Source organism: Nuphar pumila, chromosome 2 (genome assembly GCF_984573655.1).
Source record: "Nuphar pumila chromosome 2, dmNupPumi1.hap1.1, whole genome shotgun sequence".
NCBI lineage: Eukaryota > Viridiplantae > Streptophyta > Magnoliopsida > Nymphaeales > Nymphaeaceae > Nuphar > Nuphar pumila.
In genome coordinates this window covers 144027331-144046604 of record NC_143250.1, presented here as the reverse complement: position 1 = coordinate 144046604, position 19274 = coordinate 144027331, and the positions used below count along the sequence as shown (strand labels likewise).

Genomic DNA, 19274 nt, shown 5'->3' with positions numbered 1-19274 from the left:
CTGAATACAACTTAATTGGATATTGCTTAATGAGATTTAGAGTCAGATTTAGATTTCAATGCATGAGAAAAGCTAAGATAAAATCGATCCCTAACCTAAAACAGTTGAGGATATGTTGGGCTGTCAGTGGGTTGGGTACCCGACCTATCAGGGTGTACCCGAATCCACTCAAATAACAAGGTGTTGGTCTGAGTTTTGCTGGGTCATGAAAATGAAATCCCAAACCCATATCCATATAATTTAATAAGTTTACTTTTACTTAAAATACATATAAAACACTCGAGTTGGGTCTAGTGCCCAGCAAGAAAAAGCCTTGTCTGGTCAGGTACCTGGCAAAAATCATAACCCAAACCCGACCCACGTATTGCTTGGGTCGGGTCTGAGTCCACCCGAGTATTTTTTGTGTCAGTATTTTTTTATACCCATATCCATATCCAAGAATTCAAACAGGTCAGATCAAGTACCTGGTACAAACCCGACCCGATGACAAGAAATGAGCATCACAACACTTTCAAAAGTTCCAAGTAACAATCACAACACAACTTGCACTTTCTCATGTTTTACTGAGCTTGAGAAACTGGTGTGATTGTGATTTATAATTGAAAAAATCCAATTTTCACATGACATTGCAAACGTGATTCAGATGTAAAACTCTATACGAATCCCACTAAGTAGGCTGCAAATGGATCATATATGATTTGATATCCGATCTGAGTCCAACATGTTTTTTCTGATGTCAATCCTTAAATAAAATCCAAATGTGAATTCGGATCTGTTCAATCAGATTATTTTCGGATTTGGGTTGGGTTGGGATCAGCATTTTAAGTTGGATCTGAATCAAGATCCGACCCTAATGCATTTTTTACACGTAAATCACTTGTTTTGTTCTATTTTTTTCTGGATCCAGTATAACCATGTATTTCGGATTCGGATTCAATCTAACCTCCTTGGATCTGATTCGGATTGGGATTTGAATGCGTATCTACTGTTTGCATTCGGATTCGGATCTAACAGGATCCATTCCGAATCCTGCTCGTTTGCACCCCTACCACTAAGTAAATTCAAATTCGTTCTGATATTCGATCCAAATCCAAACCGTGGTGTGGACAACCCTAGAGAGTGACGGTGAGGAATACGAAAGAAAATTAAAAAAGTTCCAAGGGTAAAATAGAATTTCCACTACAAATTGAATCTTTTAATTTCTTAATTTTCCGAGGTCTTCGAAATTCCTGTCCTTCTCATATTAACTTCCTAAAATTCCACGCTTTTCGACTCTTCTACCGTTGTTCTCAGTTCTTTTGTTGACCTCTCTCTCTCTCTCTCACACACACACACAGAAGCCCTCTTCTTCTTGATTCCTGATTCACACTGGTGCGAAGAGTTCATGATTTTCCCGAATCTCATTCGTAATTTCGTTTATTCGTTTGTTTACGCATTTCCTCGCGTTATAGTTCTTCTCTTGCTGATAATTTTTTGTTCGCGAAATGGTGGGAATTTGTGGGGGGAGGGGGGGGGGGGTCATTTCTAGGATTTTTGCTAGAGAATTTACTGTTTATTGAGGGAGCAGATTTTCAGTCTAGTCATTTTATCAATGGTAGATTGGTGGGTTGTCTCCTTTTTCTCTTTTCTTTTCCCGATCTTTGAGGTATTTGTTTTGGAATTGGCAGGAAAGTTTGTAGTTTTTTAGGGTTCTGGATGATGGATTTTTGGGGTTAAGTGGAGATCAAATCGTGCTTTTGTTGATGAATTCAGGATGCATCAAATTCCAATGGACGTATACGATTTATATTTACATATTTTTGTGCATTTTCTGGAGTGGATAGCTTGCTGAATGATTCTATTCTTGAATTGATGATGTTCTTCTGTGTTCTGTGGTTTTCTATGAACAATTTGATGATTATTTATGTATTTTTAATTTTTTTCGATTGATCATACTGCTTCCTTGTGGTTGGATGGTGGTTCTGATTTAATTCTGTTATACTGTGAATTGGGGAATCCTTATATTTTTTCCTTTTTTCCATTTTTTTCTATTTTGATGATTTGCATTAATGCACTGGTCTTTGGTTTGGTTACCATGTGGACTTGTAGGTACTCTCGTTTCAGAGTGATTGCTGAGAGTTAGATTTGATGGATACATCTCCAACTCCGGGAGAGTTTGATTATTTGTTTAAGTTACTGCTGATTGGAGATTCGGGTGCTGGGAAGAGCAGTCTTCTGTTGAGTTTCACTTCAAATACATTTGAAGAACTTTCGCCAACAATAGGTAAAGCATCAAATTTTGCTCTGTCTATGAGCCTTTTGTAGTATTGTTCTTATTCTTTTCTTCTTTATAAAGTCATTTGGTTATTTTGTTTATTGAAGCAATTGGTTCCTACTTCCTCCTACCCAGTTTAGGAATCAACCGATGAATATACACTTGGGGGATAGCAAAAATCATAGCAAAACCTGTATCTACTTGTACTAAAAAGCAAATGGTGATGTCTTTACAATGAAATATATCGAAATGAGGAGAAATATATTTATGAGTTATATCATCTGTAATCGGACCCCAATTGTTTTGGGATGAAGGCGTAGTTGTTGTTGTTGTTGTTGTTGTTGTTGTTGTTGTATATCATCTGTAATCGCTTGAATCTTGAGACCGTCCTGGAATCAATGATAATATACTTATTGACATACGTGAACCAAAGGGTTTCCTCCTCTGAGAACTGTATATGAGAATTTCGTGCTGCTCAAGCGAAACACCCCAATACTTCTTCTGGTTGCAATGTGCAATAGAAAAGATTCTTATGTTTAGATAGGTTTTAAAAGATTAAAAAATCAATGGCTTATAATGTGTCAAAACATTACAATAAAAAAATTAGGCTTTTCTGTCAAAATAATTCTATCCCAAGCTTGTTTGTTTGTAAACAGGCACTAATAAGCACATTGCTAGTCCAAATGAAGTGGAACACTCGCAACATTAAAAACTAATTGGTCCGTCCTAAAAAATGTGATATTGGGGACCAAATGCTTGTGCTTATTGTCCAAATTGGGAACTTGCATGATTTTTTTGTTAACCTCTGGAATGCTGTCTTCAAGGATTGCCCATTAACCCCTTACTTTGTGAGTGTATATTGACAAAATTTTACAGTTGCAATTTCCAGACAGGTGTTAGGACAGAATTAAAAAATTTCATCATCCGCAAAGCTTTAGTTTCAGTAAAATGAGTGTTTGCTAGTATTTATCTTTCCTTTTTCTCCCTAATGTTTTGGTTTATCCTTTGTGATTTGGGATTATGGTGCATCTCTAGGTGTTGACTTTAAGGTCAAAATGGTGACAGTTGGTGGGAAAAGATTGAAGCTTGCAATCTGGGATACAGGTGAGGTTCTGACTGCATATCACCAGTTAATGATCACTTATTTATTTATGCTGTCAACTTGTTGGCAATTGGCACCGCCTTTTCTGGTTGCCCCTCACCCCCTGTCTCCTGCTGCACAGTAGATTTGAAGATAGGGGTTGTGTGGCGCATGGAAGGCATGTGTGTGCGATAGACACAGCCCGGATGGAATCCTCTGCAATTCCAGCGAGCTCTGGTGGATTTCACTAGTGGAGTTTATCCGATTGGTCTCCAAACTATTGTGGTGTCGATTGACTGCTTGAGCGCCAAAAGTTTTTTATCATATGGGGATTGATCGGTGTATACATAATGTGAAAAGAAATGGGATCTGATGTGCTCGCCAATTTGATAGAAGTTTTCTCTTGCTGAAATGGGAAGACACAGCTATACATTATTTATACTTATAACAATAAATAAGCACTTTCTCTATGTTTTCTAACTTGCAATGAAAGTAAACACAATAGGCTTGGGATTATATTTGTTTCTAAGATATGAGTATATGAAAAATATAATAAAGAGCTTAAGGCCTGTGAAATCACAAATGCATGCATATAGGTATTCAAATTAAAAAGCAGAAAATAGAGATTAAAGAAAACTGATATGTATATAAAAAAAACCTTAAGCAGTTGCAGGTATACCATAAAAGTTAAATATATGTTTGGCTTCAAGTTTATTGGTTTATATATAATAAATGGATGTCAACTCAGAGATATTGTATGTGCTACTTCCACTATTTTTTTATAATATAAAGCATACTTTCAATATTTTTTTTTAATATTGACAATGCCAAATTATTTTTCGGAGAAATGAATTTTTTGAAAACTTCCCAAGAATTTGCATTGCTAGACTATTTCCATTAGTTTCATCTTTTGATATTTTAAGTTGACAAAAACTTTTATCTGATGTGTAGTTTCTCATTTGTTATTCTTGTATTAATGTGGCATTTTTTGATACATATTGAACTTGTATAGTCTAATGCTTCATTTTGTGAAGAATATTTCATGTTGTTGTTGCAGCTGGACAGGAGAGATTCAGAACATTAACCAGTTCATATTATAGAGGAGCACAAGGAATAATAATGGGTGCGCTTTTCCATGTGTGCTATCTATATTAGTTTTCCATTTTGGTTTTAGAAGTTCGCATGTTCTTCATCAATATTTAGTGAAATGAGTTTCAACTGAAATGTGCTTGTTATGAAAAAGGATTCTTGTAAATGTTGATTAATCTTTATAGGAAGTCCTTCCCATACCGATGTGAAGGATTTTTGCTTGCTGTTGTTTGTCATTGATACTGCTGTACATGCAAACTTGTAGGACTTTTCTTAGGAGGTAGGGTTGATGGATAGGGAAAAGGTCAAGGCCATTTCATTGATTGCCTGTTTAACTACTTTACATACTTGATCAAGTTGTTCTTTGCATTTGTGTAGCAATTTCTTATTTGTATAGGTTGTTGAGTTGTAACTTGTGTTTCTCTTATAACCCTGCAGTTTATGATGTCACAAGGCGTGAAACATTTACAGACCTTTCAGATGTATGGGCTAAGGAAATTGATCTATACTCTACTAATCAAGACTGCATCAAAATGCTTGTTGGAAATAAAGTGGACAAGGTAGTTATGGTGGAAAACAGGTGCAGCACATTTCCTTTGCAAGAAAAGAACTTCCTTTGGTTATTGTCTGTATCATATCCTTTTTTTATATCTTTTTTGCCTACTTCTCATAAAACTTCCGAATGCAAACTAAAGAACTTCCCAGTTATTAGTTGCACAAATTCTCCTTGGAATCTTGTGTATGTGTGTTGTATATACAGGTGATTTGGATTGACAAAATCTGGAAGTCCAATATCTAAATCTTCTTAACATCATGGATTCATAGCGGACTAAGTTTTCCCTGCATAGGATTTGCTGAACAATCCTCTTTTTCGCAATAATTGAATTTTATTGTACTTAAGTTTTGCATAGGGTGAATCTGTTCACTTTTATCTAAAGTTTGGACTGGTGATCCTACCATTTTGTACCGTAAGGAAGTGCAACTTAGTTGTTGATGTCATTAATAATCCAACTGAAAATTTACAGAGAAAACTTTGAGAAAATTGTTCTTCATTGGTAACCAATTGTAGAGAAAATTATTTTGCTATCTATAACTAAGTTTCATATAATTGAGCTAGAGTTGATTTGAACCAGAGTTACCAGTCGAGGAAGCGGGAGCGGGAAACGAGGCACTTTCAAAAATTTAGGAAGCGGGGAAACGTGGGACCACTTATAAGAAAATTCCGAACCGTCTCGGAAGCGACCTAGAAAGCGAACCGGAAGCGAGGGGGAAGCGAAAAAAAATGAAAAAAATAAAAAAAATGGGGAAGCGAGGGGGAAGCGTGGGGGAAGCGCGCTTCCCATTTATGGGAAGCACGCTTCCCATTTATGGGAAGCACGTTTCCCATAAAAGGGGGACGCTTCCCCTCACGCTTCGGAAGCGCGACGTTTTGCGCTTTCGAAGCGCGCTTCCCCTTTTGCCTAGGCGCTTCCGGTAACTCTGATTCGAACCTCAGTTTAATTCTAAGAACAGATGACCTGTCAATTGTTAACAATTGCTAGCTTGTGTTTTCATGTAGGCAAGTCTTTATTGATAAAGTTACAATGCTTTAGCTTCAAGGAAGGTTTTCAAGAACTGATAAAGGAACACAAATTTTGTTTCTGTTGGCTGTATCTATGTAATGACACAACTCATACCCCTTAAAAATTCTGACTTTTTTTTTTTAAATCAATTGCGGAAATATTCCCAGAGACCCAAGGCCTTTACAGTTCCACTCCCTATTGGAAAGCCAAACACACCACAAGAGATTTTACATTTATCATCCCAAACCATAGCAACTTATTATTTATTCATTATGAAAGAAAGAGTATCTAACAATAATTGCAAAAGACATATCGAAGTTATTTTAATGACATAAAAGTAAATAAAGAAAAAGACTGAGTCACGTTGTCTCTCTGTGAACTGTCCAGCAAAAGTATGACACGCGTAACTCTCCCTGAAGCTAGTCGCTTCACTGATCCCCTGCGGTTGCGAAAACCACAAAAGTAATGATGTCAGAAATTTGAGGAATTCTGCGTACAGGTATCTCTAATGAAAAAAATTAACATAAACAATACAGATAAGATTTCATACAATAACTTAGAGGTATGCAATTATGATAAATTCATACTCAATTAAGCATTCATACAATAAAGAACAATATTTAAGCATGAGGAAACATTTGATAAATAACAGGGATCATAAATTTAGCAACACAACCATTTAGCATGCTTTAGGAAACAATATTATGCATTCACCAACATGTAACAATTAAGGGAACATGTAAACATGCATGATTTAATGCATAGCAGGAATATGCATGGCTTCAGTGCAATGCATGAGTAAATTATTACCTCTTATTAAAATTTTATTTTCATATGTATGTCCATATTAAATGCCCACAATTTAAGTTCCCTTTTTTAATTATCGTTACTCGTAGATACACCAAGCAGGTAAGAATTCTCGAGGTCAAGTAGCGTCCCCAGGATAACTTAGCACACAAGTATTTTATTACTGGGTTTCAAACTTAGCCCTCGACCTATATCAGGAAACAACATCATTCATCGGAACATTAAAAATCAACATCTAATGTCGGGACATCAGCATCCATAAGTGTCACTTTTCTTGGTATACCAAAACAACAGTTGTGTCTACACACCACCCCCAGGCAAAGTGACAGACTCTCCCTAAAACCGTGGCAAGAAGAAGAACCTCAATATCGGGTTCATGGACAACAATAATGCATACAGAGTTTTTGTATCCTCTTGGTTTCTTCAAAACTGTAATTCCAAGAGTTTCGTACTCCCGACGATACATCTTAGAAAGTACATTATACTGTTCTTTTATTTTTATTAGATTATTATTATCTCATTTCTTTAATTTGCAATTCAACATGTAAACAAAGGCAACAACTCGCATCTACCCCTGCGAGAGCCATCACAAATTTGCATTTCTAAATGTGAGTCTCATCACGGGGCTCCAGCCCGTGGAAAATACAGAATAGTGCAATACAGTGCAAAATTTTAGTGTGATTTTTGTAATGTATTTAAAATAAATAAATGAGCAAACCACAACTCGAGGCCCACGATGATTTATTTCGACCATCGATGCATCATATGCAAAAGTCATGAATAGCATACTACAATGCATTACTTTTGAATGTTTTACAATGCACATTCATTATGACAATTTAAATATGTGCATGAAACAATAACATACATATGCATATGCGAGAGTTCACATATCCTGGTTAAATGCATGCTTTCATTCATGAGCTTGCTCAAGTAAACAAGTGAACAATCATGGAGTGGTGTACGTACCAAACATAACAATTTAATGTATGCACATGCAAAGGGTGCATCCTTGTAATGTTGCTTTGATTTAGCAAAGTACAAGAAAGTGAAACAAATCATTCCTTTACATGCACATGGCAGAGCATAATACTATTAGCAAATCTGGAAATTTATAAGTATAACTGAAAATTACATATGCTAATTCAACCCTCACTTATGCATAAATTGAGCATACAACCACCTATGAAACCTGTAACTCTCGAATATTCTGTTCAGAAGAAGGTAAATTCTCAACAGGAAGATGACTTTCCCCTCAACCACTACATTGGCACTTGCAAAACACTTGGATTGTGTGATAGCAATATGACAATTGTTAGGGGTTGACATCATGTAAACAGAAACACAAAGGAGATCCCTACCTATCAACCCAGTTCAAAAAGCAAAGACTAATGTTGATAGTTGCAGCAAAGCCGATGAAAGTACTGTATGGCTTTTCAACATCTTGTGGAACCAATAAGCAGCAGGCCTTACAACACAGGTTCCACTCAGTAGGCAAAGTCAATAGAGAACAGACAACATGGATCTATGCCTAAGGGTGGCAAAATCTGACCCGACCCGCCAACCCGCTTCTTAGCCGGGTTAAGGTTTGTCTTAAACGGGTTCGTGTCGTAAACGGGTCGACCCGCCTAACCCGTTTATTAAACGGGTCATGTTCGTGTTAGGGGTATGTCAACCCGCCAACCCGTTTGACCCGTTTAATAAACGGGTTAGGCGGGCAGGTCAACCCATTTAATTATTTATGTTTATCTTGATGATTGTAAGACAACTTGGTGGATATGTTTGTAGTATGGTTGGAACTTGTAAGACAATTATGTTGTTGTTGTCTTTATGTTTATGACTTTATGTTGAAGTTTTATGTTAATGTTGGTAGTACAATTCCATATTGAGATTTGCAGAAAAAAAGTATAATATGTATTTTTTTTTTGTGTTTCTAGTTGTGTTATTCAGGTTAGACAGGTTATTCGGGTTACACGGGTCGGTTATCGTGTCTATGTTATCGGGTCGATCCGTTTAATAAACGGGTCGCCGTGTCGTGTCGACCCGACCCGTTTATTAAACGGGTTAACCGTGTCGTGTCGGGTTACCTGTTTAATAAATGGGTCGTGTTCGTGTTTGCCACATCCGACCCGTTTAATAAACGAGTCGTGTTCGTGTTGAGGTATTCTGACCCGCCAACCCGTTAACCCGACCCACCAACCCGCCGACCCGACCCGATTGCCACCCCTATCTATGCCATAGGGATCAGCAGTTTGAGGCCTACTGCCTTGACTGACTTTGAAAAACATAAGTTCCATTAATCTCAACCATTCAATGGAAATACGATGAATTGGTCAGAGACTCTGTGTCCATGTGACAGATGTATAACAAGGATAGAAAAACCACAAGCAACAAAGTTTAGGAAGTAGAGCATAATTTGGTGATTGCGTCAAAGCTCACATAAGTGCGAGACTTCCAAATATCTTATGAAACCTATGAGAAATCCTCCACAATTGACAATGTGCTCAGCCAACAGATTGAACAAAGTGAAGTTTTATGATAAGCTTCACTTCACCCTTGCATATTATCTAGCCTGACCATGATGGAGAGGAGATCCATTCATACCCCACAATTTTAAGGCAATAGAAAAAGTTGTAGGATCCACATGATAACTGCATACTTCACTTGAAATTGTTATGGGCTATATTTACGAAACAATGAACTGAACATCTGACAGGTGGTAAGGGAATTGAATAAGAGTAGGCCACATATCCAATAGAAAGAGACCAACATTGGCTACTAACTATAAGGAATCTAGTTGAAAGAAAATGCTACAAGCTGTTTTGAACTTCAAAGTAGGAAAGTAGATAGATACTTTAAGGGTTTTTTTTTTCTTGAAAAACACACAGGCCAGCACCCAGCCGACCCAATCGGCTGGGCCTGACAGGGTATTGTAAGGCCCAGGCTGGGCCTGTGCACCACTCGCCACAGGCTGCCAGCCATCCCCAAACCACTTTTATTTTTTTTTGTTTTTTTTTTTCAAAAGTTTTATTTTAAACATAACCCCCCTTTTTTTTTGCAGGGCCCTCAAGGCTGCCCAGCCAACCCAGTCGGCTGGGCTCCAAGGGCCTAATAGGCCGGGCCACTGAATAAATTCAGCTGGGCCTATGGCCTGTCAAAGTATGATCAAAGCAGGCCACACTTGCAGCCCCAAGCCACTAGCAGGCTGCCCAGCCGAGCTCGCTCGGCTGGGCCCTGTTGCACAGTCCAAGCATGTTATATATATAAAAATAAAAATACATCAGCACAGGGTCCATAAAAATATTTTTCATAAGTAGACAAAAGAAACGCATGCTGTTAAACCTGTATTATGTATGCACATTCAGATTTAGAGACCCCTGTATGCACTTACGTGCATACATAACTTCAAACGTATGCACTATGTATGATCAACACTAATATGCATATATAAGCATACAAACGACTCCAATAAAGTACTCGGATTCACCAACCTACGATATATAATTTTTTTTTGATGAATGGGTGCATATACATCAATTAATCACTGGAGTACATGCACATGACAGTCCCTTATATGCATCAATAATGGGAACCATTGTTTATCAAAAGAAACATTAAAGAAAAGCTCTTCTACCATTAGTAAAAATTGTCTCATTATGCACAGAAATTTACCCTTACGAAAATGTTAAAAGTATAAAAAACACACTACAATCTTATTTACAATCTAGAGTACGTTCTATCCCAAGTAAAATTCTGTTTTGGCATAAGATGGGGCATACACAAAAATTTACCTTGACAAAGTGAATAGAAATCCGAGACCAATCCATGGAAGAGGATCTATTGATCCCCTTTCATATATATTAGCATATGCATATAGATCTACCCTTTTTCCCCATGGATTTCCAGTAAAATCATGCATGGGAATCTATCTATATCCAATTTCTCATTTATTTTCAAGAGAGGAGACCAGTACCTTTGCAAAAATCGAAAGAAAATTGGGGCTGAGGTGCAAAAACGTGTGTACCTTCTTCTTCCACTTTTCTTCCTCCTTCTCCCGTTTTTTCTCTTCCTCTCTTTCTTCCTTTCTCTTTCTCTTTCCTTCTTTCCTTTTTCTCCTCCTTCTCTAGCCCCTTCTAGATGGGCTGGAGAAAAGAGTTTTCTCTTTTGAGGATTCTCACCTTCCCTTTTCCAAAATTTTCAAAACTCTCCTATTTAGACTTTTTCAAAGTTTCTAAATTTTTTATAAGTTCTTTCTAAAACTTACTATAGCCTTCTTAGGCATGCACAAAGACTCCATTTAGAAGTCCTTCTCAACCCTAAATAAAAATCAAAATTAATAAAAATTATTAATTAATTAATTATTATCTAAAAGCTTCCAAAAATAGCCAAATTAATCCAGAAGGCTCCCTAACCTTATTAAACCCTAAATTAAAGCTCTATATTGAATTTAAAGCTGAAAAAATGTGGGGCTTGGATTTAGATCCGGATCTGGATCCAAAAATCCAAACTCATACCAGAAACAAAAATGGATCAAGAACTGGATTAAATCCAGATTTAAGTAGGTCTTAAATAAGACCCAAATTCATATTAGTTCGGATTGTAGGCCTTGGATCCAATCTGATCCAACTCCAGATCCATATCGACAAACTGCTAAATTTTCAGAAAAATGCGATTTTTTGGGCAAACCGCGACTCGAATTCAAAAAAGTAAAATATCGTTGCGCTCAGAATTCTAAGACACATTCAACGATATATTACACGAATACCAAATTTCGAATTTTACCCGAAAATAACCCGAATTTTGCTTGAATTTAAAGGTCGAAGTTAAAACTTTTTACCACGTTTCGATTGGCTCGCCTCGACCTTGTCGATGAGACTTGGGTCAAGCCCAGACTAAAAGACATCAGTCTAAAAATCGAGCTTCAAACGATTTTTCTCCCAGACAGCCGAATTTTCGTCAAAATTATAAAATGACTAAGTACTAAAATACGCGATATTACAATCTACATGTAGGGTTGGTTGCGTCTTCCCCTGATAAGACTTGTATGTTGGTACCACTGATAGTGCCATAACATGTGAAGAAGTCAAAAAGAAAAAAAAAGGCTTGCAGTCTAATTGCTGCATTTCTTTTCTTTTGTTGTGAAATTTTGGTTTAGTATGAGCAATTGGTTTTTAAATTCATTTAAAAACCTGTCTAAACATCAAACTCAACAAATCTAGTACATGTTTTCTGCTAAAGAAACTATGATCAGAACCATGTAGCCTGATTTGCAAAACATTCAAATGCAGTACTATAGAACCAGTGGGGCTACTTGATAGTTCTGTAACTGTCAATAATACCATGTGTGCAGACCATTGGCTTGATTTGATGATTTTGTGTGTTAGTATGAGTTTTTTGCTTCTTCGAAAGTCATGTTTCTTCGATTTCCTTTATGCAAACAAACAAATGCATTATGTTTTTTTCTGAAATAGTTGATGGTTGATATTTGCTACTATCGGATTATGGACGTATGATGACAGTAGCTTGCTTAGATATAGCAATGGCCTTATCTGTCTTCAGGTGGTTTTTGTCACTTTATTGGCTTCATGAATCATCTCTCATGTGTAATGTTGTTCACTTGAAAATTAAAGCTGCCATGAGTTAGGCGAGTTAGGTGCCAATTTCTCTGCATAAAATGTTTAATTTTGTATTTTGAGTGTTTACTAGTGTAGATGAATCTGGACTGTTTCCAAATTTCTTTATATTCTATTTTGAACTCTCAAAGTTCCTCCATCCAGACTATGCTGATGTTGGAAATCTCTTGTTTCTTAGGAAAGTGAGAGGGTTGTAACTAAGAAGGAAGGAATTGAGTTTGCAAGGGAATATGGATGTCTTTTTCTTGAATGCAGTGCAAAGACACGGGTTAATGTAGAGCAGTGCTTTGAGGAGCTTGTTCTAAAGGTGGTCTCTACTAATTGTTGTACTCAGGTTCTTGATCATAAGAAAACACCATAGGTTGCATGATTGCATCAGCTTTTCTTTTGGTTGCAATTAAATTTTCATTATTTATGAATTGAAAATTGGAAGAAATGGCTGCAGGTTTGGTTTCTAGTTGTCATGCTCCAAAATTAGCTGCCATCAGTGACCCTGCGTTGTTGTTGATTCACTCTGCATACTTAATGAATAACCTATCAATGATCAGGCGGCGCATGATTCTGATGGATGTGTCCTCTATCTGATTCACTTTTTTTTTGCTTTCCGGTGCTCTATTCTAGGTTGATTACTAAGTTTTAGTTAGATGAAATTATTGCATGCATTCATGTGGAACAAGCTGTTAACAGAAGGAATTAGAAAAAATAAAACAAGATGGAAAAAAGAAATCCCCCCATTCATTTAAGCTAACCAAATTCTGTGATTGTTAAGCATAGGATGTGTGCCCGGATTTCATTTTGATTCCTTTTCAGCTTGTAATTATGGTATAATCGTTTATGCAGATCTTGGATACACCAAGCCTCTTAGCAGAAGGTTCATCAGGTGTAAAACGGAATATTTTCAAGCAGAATCCTCAACCAGAGGCTGCCACAAGTGGCTGCTGTTGAAGTATATTGTTTATCTAGTCGACAATTTTCATTCCTGTTGATGGTTTTATGTTGATGTTGGCAATTCTAATGATAGGGTCTCTCTTTCCTGATCATATTTGTTGCAGGATTGTCCATGGATGATGCTTTTAGTCTCTGTTCCTCTTTTAGTTCACTCACTGTCTGATGCTATGAATGGTTTTATACTTTTCTCTCTCTCTCTCTCTCTCTCTCTCTCTCTCTCTCTCAAGCTTGCTATTTCTGCATGTTTACATGAATAAGTTGGCCCTTCATGCACGCAGATCAAAGCAGCCATTGGTTGCTGTTCATGCTTGAGAAAGCTATCTGGAGAGTAGCATTTTTTTTTTTTGGGGGGGGGGGGGGGGGCGGGCGGGGGGTGGGGGGGGGTTAGAAAATGTATGTTTTTCAATGTTTTAAAATGATGTATTTTCATGGATGAGACCTACATGTGCGAGCCTTATGGTCTGTTTGATAAAAAGTGTTTTAGATTATGCCATTATGATATTTTAGATAGTTTTTCAATAACTGCTAAAATGGATGGCTACAATGCATCAAAATTTACGATTCAGGAAGTCATTTTTACATCGAAATACCAGGATCCAAACCATGTTTTCTAGTGAAAAAAACCGGCATACCCATCAACGTGAACGGGCAGGATCCAGGTTGGATGTAGGTATTACGAAATCGTACAGTCAGACAGGACTAATTAGATACCAAGTTGAATTCAGATGCAGATGGACAAAAACTTGGCAAATGACAACAGTTGGCTATTTTCGTTGGATGTGCTTGCATGAAAACAGGTTTGCATCAATTACATTTGGAGGTGTTTCGGATTCAAATGCTAAAACCTAAAATTGAGTATGACCCATAGCTGCATTTGGACGGATGTGCAAGGAATTGGGGAAGATCAAATACAGGAATTCAGGGGAAGTGATTTAGAGGGAAATAGGAAACTCTTAATCGTTTGGAAGCACTATCAAGGATTCCTGCCTTCAATTCCTCCTAGTTCCTGATCTTTTTTTGAGAATATGCGTTGCTTATGTGGTGGTGGTGGCTGCAGTGAAAGCTGTTGATATGTTGGAGGTGGCATTTTAGGGGTGATGACTTTAAAAGGTGATAGCGGTGGTCAGGTCTGATAATGGTATGGCCGTGGTGGAGATTGGTAGTGGTACGGGGAGGTGGAAATGTACTGACTCTTGAAAGTTCTTTCACTTCGATTTTTATAAATAGTACTATTTTGATAACCCATCTTATTTTTTCTTTGAAAATCTCTGAAAAACCTTTTATGTCGTCTTTTAGAATTTTTAAAAAGAAAAAAGGTTTCGTTTAGACTTTTCTATTTTTTTCGAGTGCTTTATGGATGGGTTTAAAAAAGGAAGTTTTTTTTTTTCGGGGATACAAGAGCAGTTCTGTTCCCCACTGGGACTGTTAAAAAACAGAAAATTTTGTTTTCTTCTTATATCCCTACGAAGTGATGCTTAAGCTCTGGTTCTGATGAATGCTTCAATGGAGGTGTAGGCAACAAGTGCTTTGGTGTATGTGATTTGTGGTGGTATGAACGTGCTGAGAAGTAGTGTGGAGGTGGTGGATACCAATAGTGGCACCAAGGCGACAGGGAGGGCATTTTGGCGGTCAGAGGGGAGTGGTGGTGGTATGGAGGCCATGACAAAAGATGAACATAGAACTGCCGAAGAAGAAGCCTGAGACCACGGGAATCTTTTGGAATCCAGGATTTGGAAAGACCTCCTCTCAAAGGAGTTGAAACCAGAGCAAATCAAGGATTTGAAAGCAGTGAATTCCATGCCTATTTTCATGCTTCATTCATCTCCCTTCTCTCAAACAATACTGAAATCCCTCAAACTCAAATAACAACCTCTGATGCCCTCCTTCCAAACGCTGCAGGTAAACTAGGCTGTTCACGGATTCAAAGTTGCTGTAAATTGACATCCGGTTTATGAGGAAATCTACCAAAACTATGAATTATAAAAAAAAAAATCAAAGGAAATGCCAGAAATAAGTAAAAAAATGAGGAATGGATTGAATAGTAACAGAAAAAAGTAACTGCTATTCATTTGAACTGAACTGTAGAGTTCCTAATCACAATCAAAACTAACTACTTAATTGATAAATTCTAACTAAGATAAATTCTTATCATGATTAACTTCTTAATTAAACATGGATTCATTATTTGGACCCAATATCCAAATACAAACCAAAAAATCTAAAACATAAAGTGGATCCAAATGGACCCTTATGGACCTGGTTTCATCTGTTCCACTCCTACATCAAAAGTCCAGGCCTAACCTTCTCCCATCTTGGGCTGGACCTGTAATGCTTATTGTGTGCCTGACCTGATGTTCACACCTACCAAGTAATCAGGTACAAGTGAGTTGGACTCTGGGTCAACATTAGATCCATATCAGGCCTTAACCCAATGATGTTAATAACGGACCACATCAGCCTGGCTTGTACTGTGTCTGGTGAGATCCAAACCACATTCACAAATCTTGTTTCCAGGATTTTGTCAGAAAGGAAACATTCACGAGATTATTAAATATGTGTGCATTTTTTTCTGAAAACCATCAGAGAATATTAGTAACAAATGAAAATGCAAATAATTAAATTGAAAAGGTGAAAAACAAAGATTCATTTTTTTTTTAAAGAAGTAAATTTTATTCAGAAGAGGTGACGAGGGTTCACAGTGCCACCTTTGCACCAACCTAGCAGGGTTGTGTTAAGGATCTTATCCTCTGACATCGTGAAGTTGGAGGATCTATGTTGATCCTTACCATCCAACTGATGCATCTAGACGTATAGGATTAGTCCACATCCAGTTGAAATTGTGGATTAGTTCTAGCCATTCGTTGTAGATCTAGGATTGAATGTATGATAGATTCCATCATATGCCAGATGACCAGGACACTCATGAATTTAATTACACTGAATGTGAGGCCAGGCCCAAGGCAACAATTTGTGGAGTAGAGGGGGGCTAAGCCAGCTGGTTGTTCACTGGCATCAACACCTTCCAAAACGTGAGCGGCCTCCAGAAGAAACCTACACGACCAGCCGCGGCACCTTCTTCCATGGAAAATGAATCGGACCATCCCCCATGGGAACTGAATCCGTGGAAAGGGAGGTCCAGGGTGTAAAATCCCATATTTGTGTTGCATTGTGGGGTCCTGAGAAAATGGCACGGATGCCTATGCACCTACCCCAAGTCCCAAAGAATCGAACATTAAATTGATATTCATGTACTTTGGTACCCATATCCAGTTGAATGTTCATATATTGGCTTATAAGCTTGCTAGATGCGGGTCTGGATATGGATTATCCGCATCTGCATTGTTTTATATGATGTGGTGAATGTTATGTGCATATAGTTCGGTTGTAGCTCAAATATCTGAAGCAGCTCATATTGGTTCTGTACTAGACTAGATCAGTCCATATCCAAACTATTTATATCTTTTGCAATTTATTATACTTGGTTAATATAAAACACTTTTATCAGTTGTACATCACTAGAATTTAGGAATGCTAACAATAATATGGGTTTGAACCAGATGTCAGGGTGAACCAAATCCATTTAGTCCGACATGGGAAACTATTCCTAACTATTTTTCTTGTTTTTTCTTTTAATGATTGTTTCATATTCTTTTGCTGTTCTTCTGCTTTTGATGAAATACAGCGTAATTTTTTTTATACCTTCACAATAAAGTATATTTTAAATCTTTGTCATGAAATTATTCTCTTGCCAAGAAAAATTATGAGAATAAGGTTGCTTCCTTGAGACAGCCCTAAGGGGGTTGGCACACTGGGTTTGGGCCTTGGCTTCCAAACCCGCACTCAAGGTTTGATTCCTGTAGGGTTCAGCCTGTGCACAAACAATGAACAGCAAGAAGGCGTACCTGATGCCGCCATCGGTGAACTAAGATCGGTGGCTGGTGATGGCAACCAGAGTAAGGGAAGCCGTTGGTGGTGGTTGGAGTAGAGGAAGGCTTCTCCTCAGCCAGACTGCGGCCCTCCACGAGGGCAGGCTACCGGATGCAGTCGGTGAGCAGGACCAGTTCCCTTGCCGAATGGAAAAAACCCTTGAATAGAGAGGTAAGCAACGCAAACAAAAAACTTTAATGCGCCTCTCTCTGGTTTTCCCTGTATTTCCGTATTTCTCTTTTTTTATTGGGGTTGCCCATGATACCCCATTTATAGTCACAGAGCGGGAAAGGTTTGTGCAACCGTTCTCCTTGATTCTGTGCAGGTTTAACGGAAGGAACATGTTCCGTGGGAGAGAGTTATCCACATTGTGGGTAACCACCACCAACGTGATGGTTTATTCCAACATTCTTCCACTTGTTTTGACGATAAACCCTTAACCAGAAAACTTCATGAGAATGACTTGATTAATAGATCGGCCTTTATAATCTATTTTATAGATCCTTAGTTGAATCTCTAATCCTTATGAGATTAACAACAGACAAGTAATAACGAGAATCAATGAACTGAATGTGATCACTTTATTCATATGAATATGTCAAAAAGAGTTTAACAAGCCCATTCTCAATACATGTTCGGAATATAATCCCGATGCTAGCCCTTTAGTAAGAGGATCAACAATCATCTCTTTGGTACCAATATTGACAATATGCACTAAATGATTCGCTGTCCTTTCTTTAACAACAAAATATTTTCGCTCCATATGCTTGCATGACGTAGTACTTTCGTTGTTATTTGAAAAGGACACCGCAGCTTCATTATCACAATAGACCTTTAGTGGCTTCTCAATAGAATCGATCACCTTTAACTGTGATATGAAGTTCTTTAACTATATGGCATGCGAGGTAGTCTCGTACAATGCTATGAATTTTGCCTTCATGGTGTGAGCAACAGTGGTCGTCTGTTTCTCACTCCTCCAAGAGATCGTGCCCCCAACAAGTAAGAAGACATACCGAGTAGTAGACTTTCTACTATCAAGGCATCCTTCTATGTCCGCATCTGAGTAGTCAATGACCTTGAGGTGATCAACTTTATGATACATCAACATACAGTCTTTTGTCCCTTGCAAATACTGCAAGACTTTCTTGGCAGTCTTTCAATGAGGTATGCCTAGGTTAGACTGAAATCTACGAAGCACCCCTATTAATTACGAAAGAGATATCTGGACGAGAACAAGTTTGCATGTATTGCAAGCTACCAACAACTGATGCATATGGATAAGCACTCATCTGTGTTTTATCAACATCATCCTGTAGACAATCCTTTAGGCTCAGCTTGTCACCTTTTGATATGGGCGTTGAACTAGGAAAACAATTCTCCATCTTACATCGCTTTAACACTTTATTTATATAGAATCTTTGGGAGAGGCCTAGAAAGTCTTTTGCTCTGTCTCAGCGGATCTCTATGCCAAGTACATAAGCAGCCTCATCCATATCTTTCATATCAAAATATGATACAAGAAACTGTTTTATCTTTGTAAGTAACTTTATATCGTTGGTCGCTAGCAAAATGTCGTCCACATACAACATCAATATAATGAACTTACTCTCACTTTCCTTAAGGTATATACATTGATCAATAATATTTTATATAAACCCGAAAGTCACAATGACTTGAGAAAATTTAATATACCACTGTCGGGAGGCCTGTTTAAGTCCATATATTGATTTGTTAAGCTTACAAACCAAACGATCATCTTCAAAGAAACCAAGAGGTTGTTTTATGTATACCTTTTCATTCAGATCCACGTTGAGGAACATTGTTTTTACGTCTATCTGATGTAGCTCTAAGTCATAATGAGCTACGAGGGCCAAAATTATCCTCATTGACTCCTTAATTGAGACAGGAGAAAATGTCTCATTATAGTCAATGCCTTCCATCTGGGTAAATCCTTTAGCAACCAATCTTGTCTT

The 19274-nt window shown here is 37.7% G+C and overlaps 1 protein-coding gene across 2 annotated transcripts; it reads left to right on the top strand.

The window, feature by feature from the left end:
* Positions 1–1253: 1253 nt before the first annotated feature.
* Positions 1254–13525, top strand: LOC149847434 (ras-related protein RABC1-like). 2 transcript variants are annotated; one of them, XM_089997021.1, is made up of 8 exons: positions 1254–1371; positions 2089–2263; positions 3290–3358; positions 4393–4458; positions 4863–4984; positions 12605–12733; positions 13267–13372; positions 13479–13525. In XM_089997021.1, exons 2-7 carry the CDS (start codon positions 2128–2130, stop codon positions 13369–13371), a joined length of 627 nt encoding a protein of 208 aa, XP_089853147.1. In that variant the 5' UTR covers positions 1254–1371; positions 2089–2127; the 3' UTR covers position 13372; positions 13479–13525. The 2 variants fall into 2 exon arrangements, with proteins under 2 accessions (XP_089853147.1, XP_089853146.1); XM_089997020.1 differs by having other exon boundaries at positions 13267–13525.
* Positions 13526–19274: the final 5749 nt, after the last annotated feature.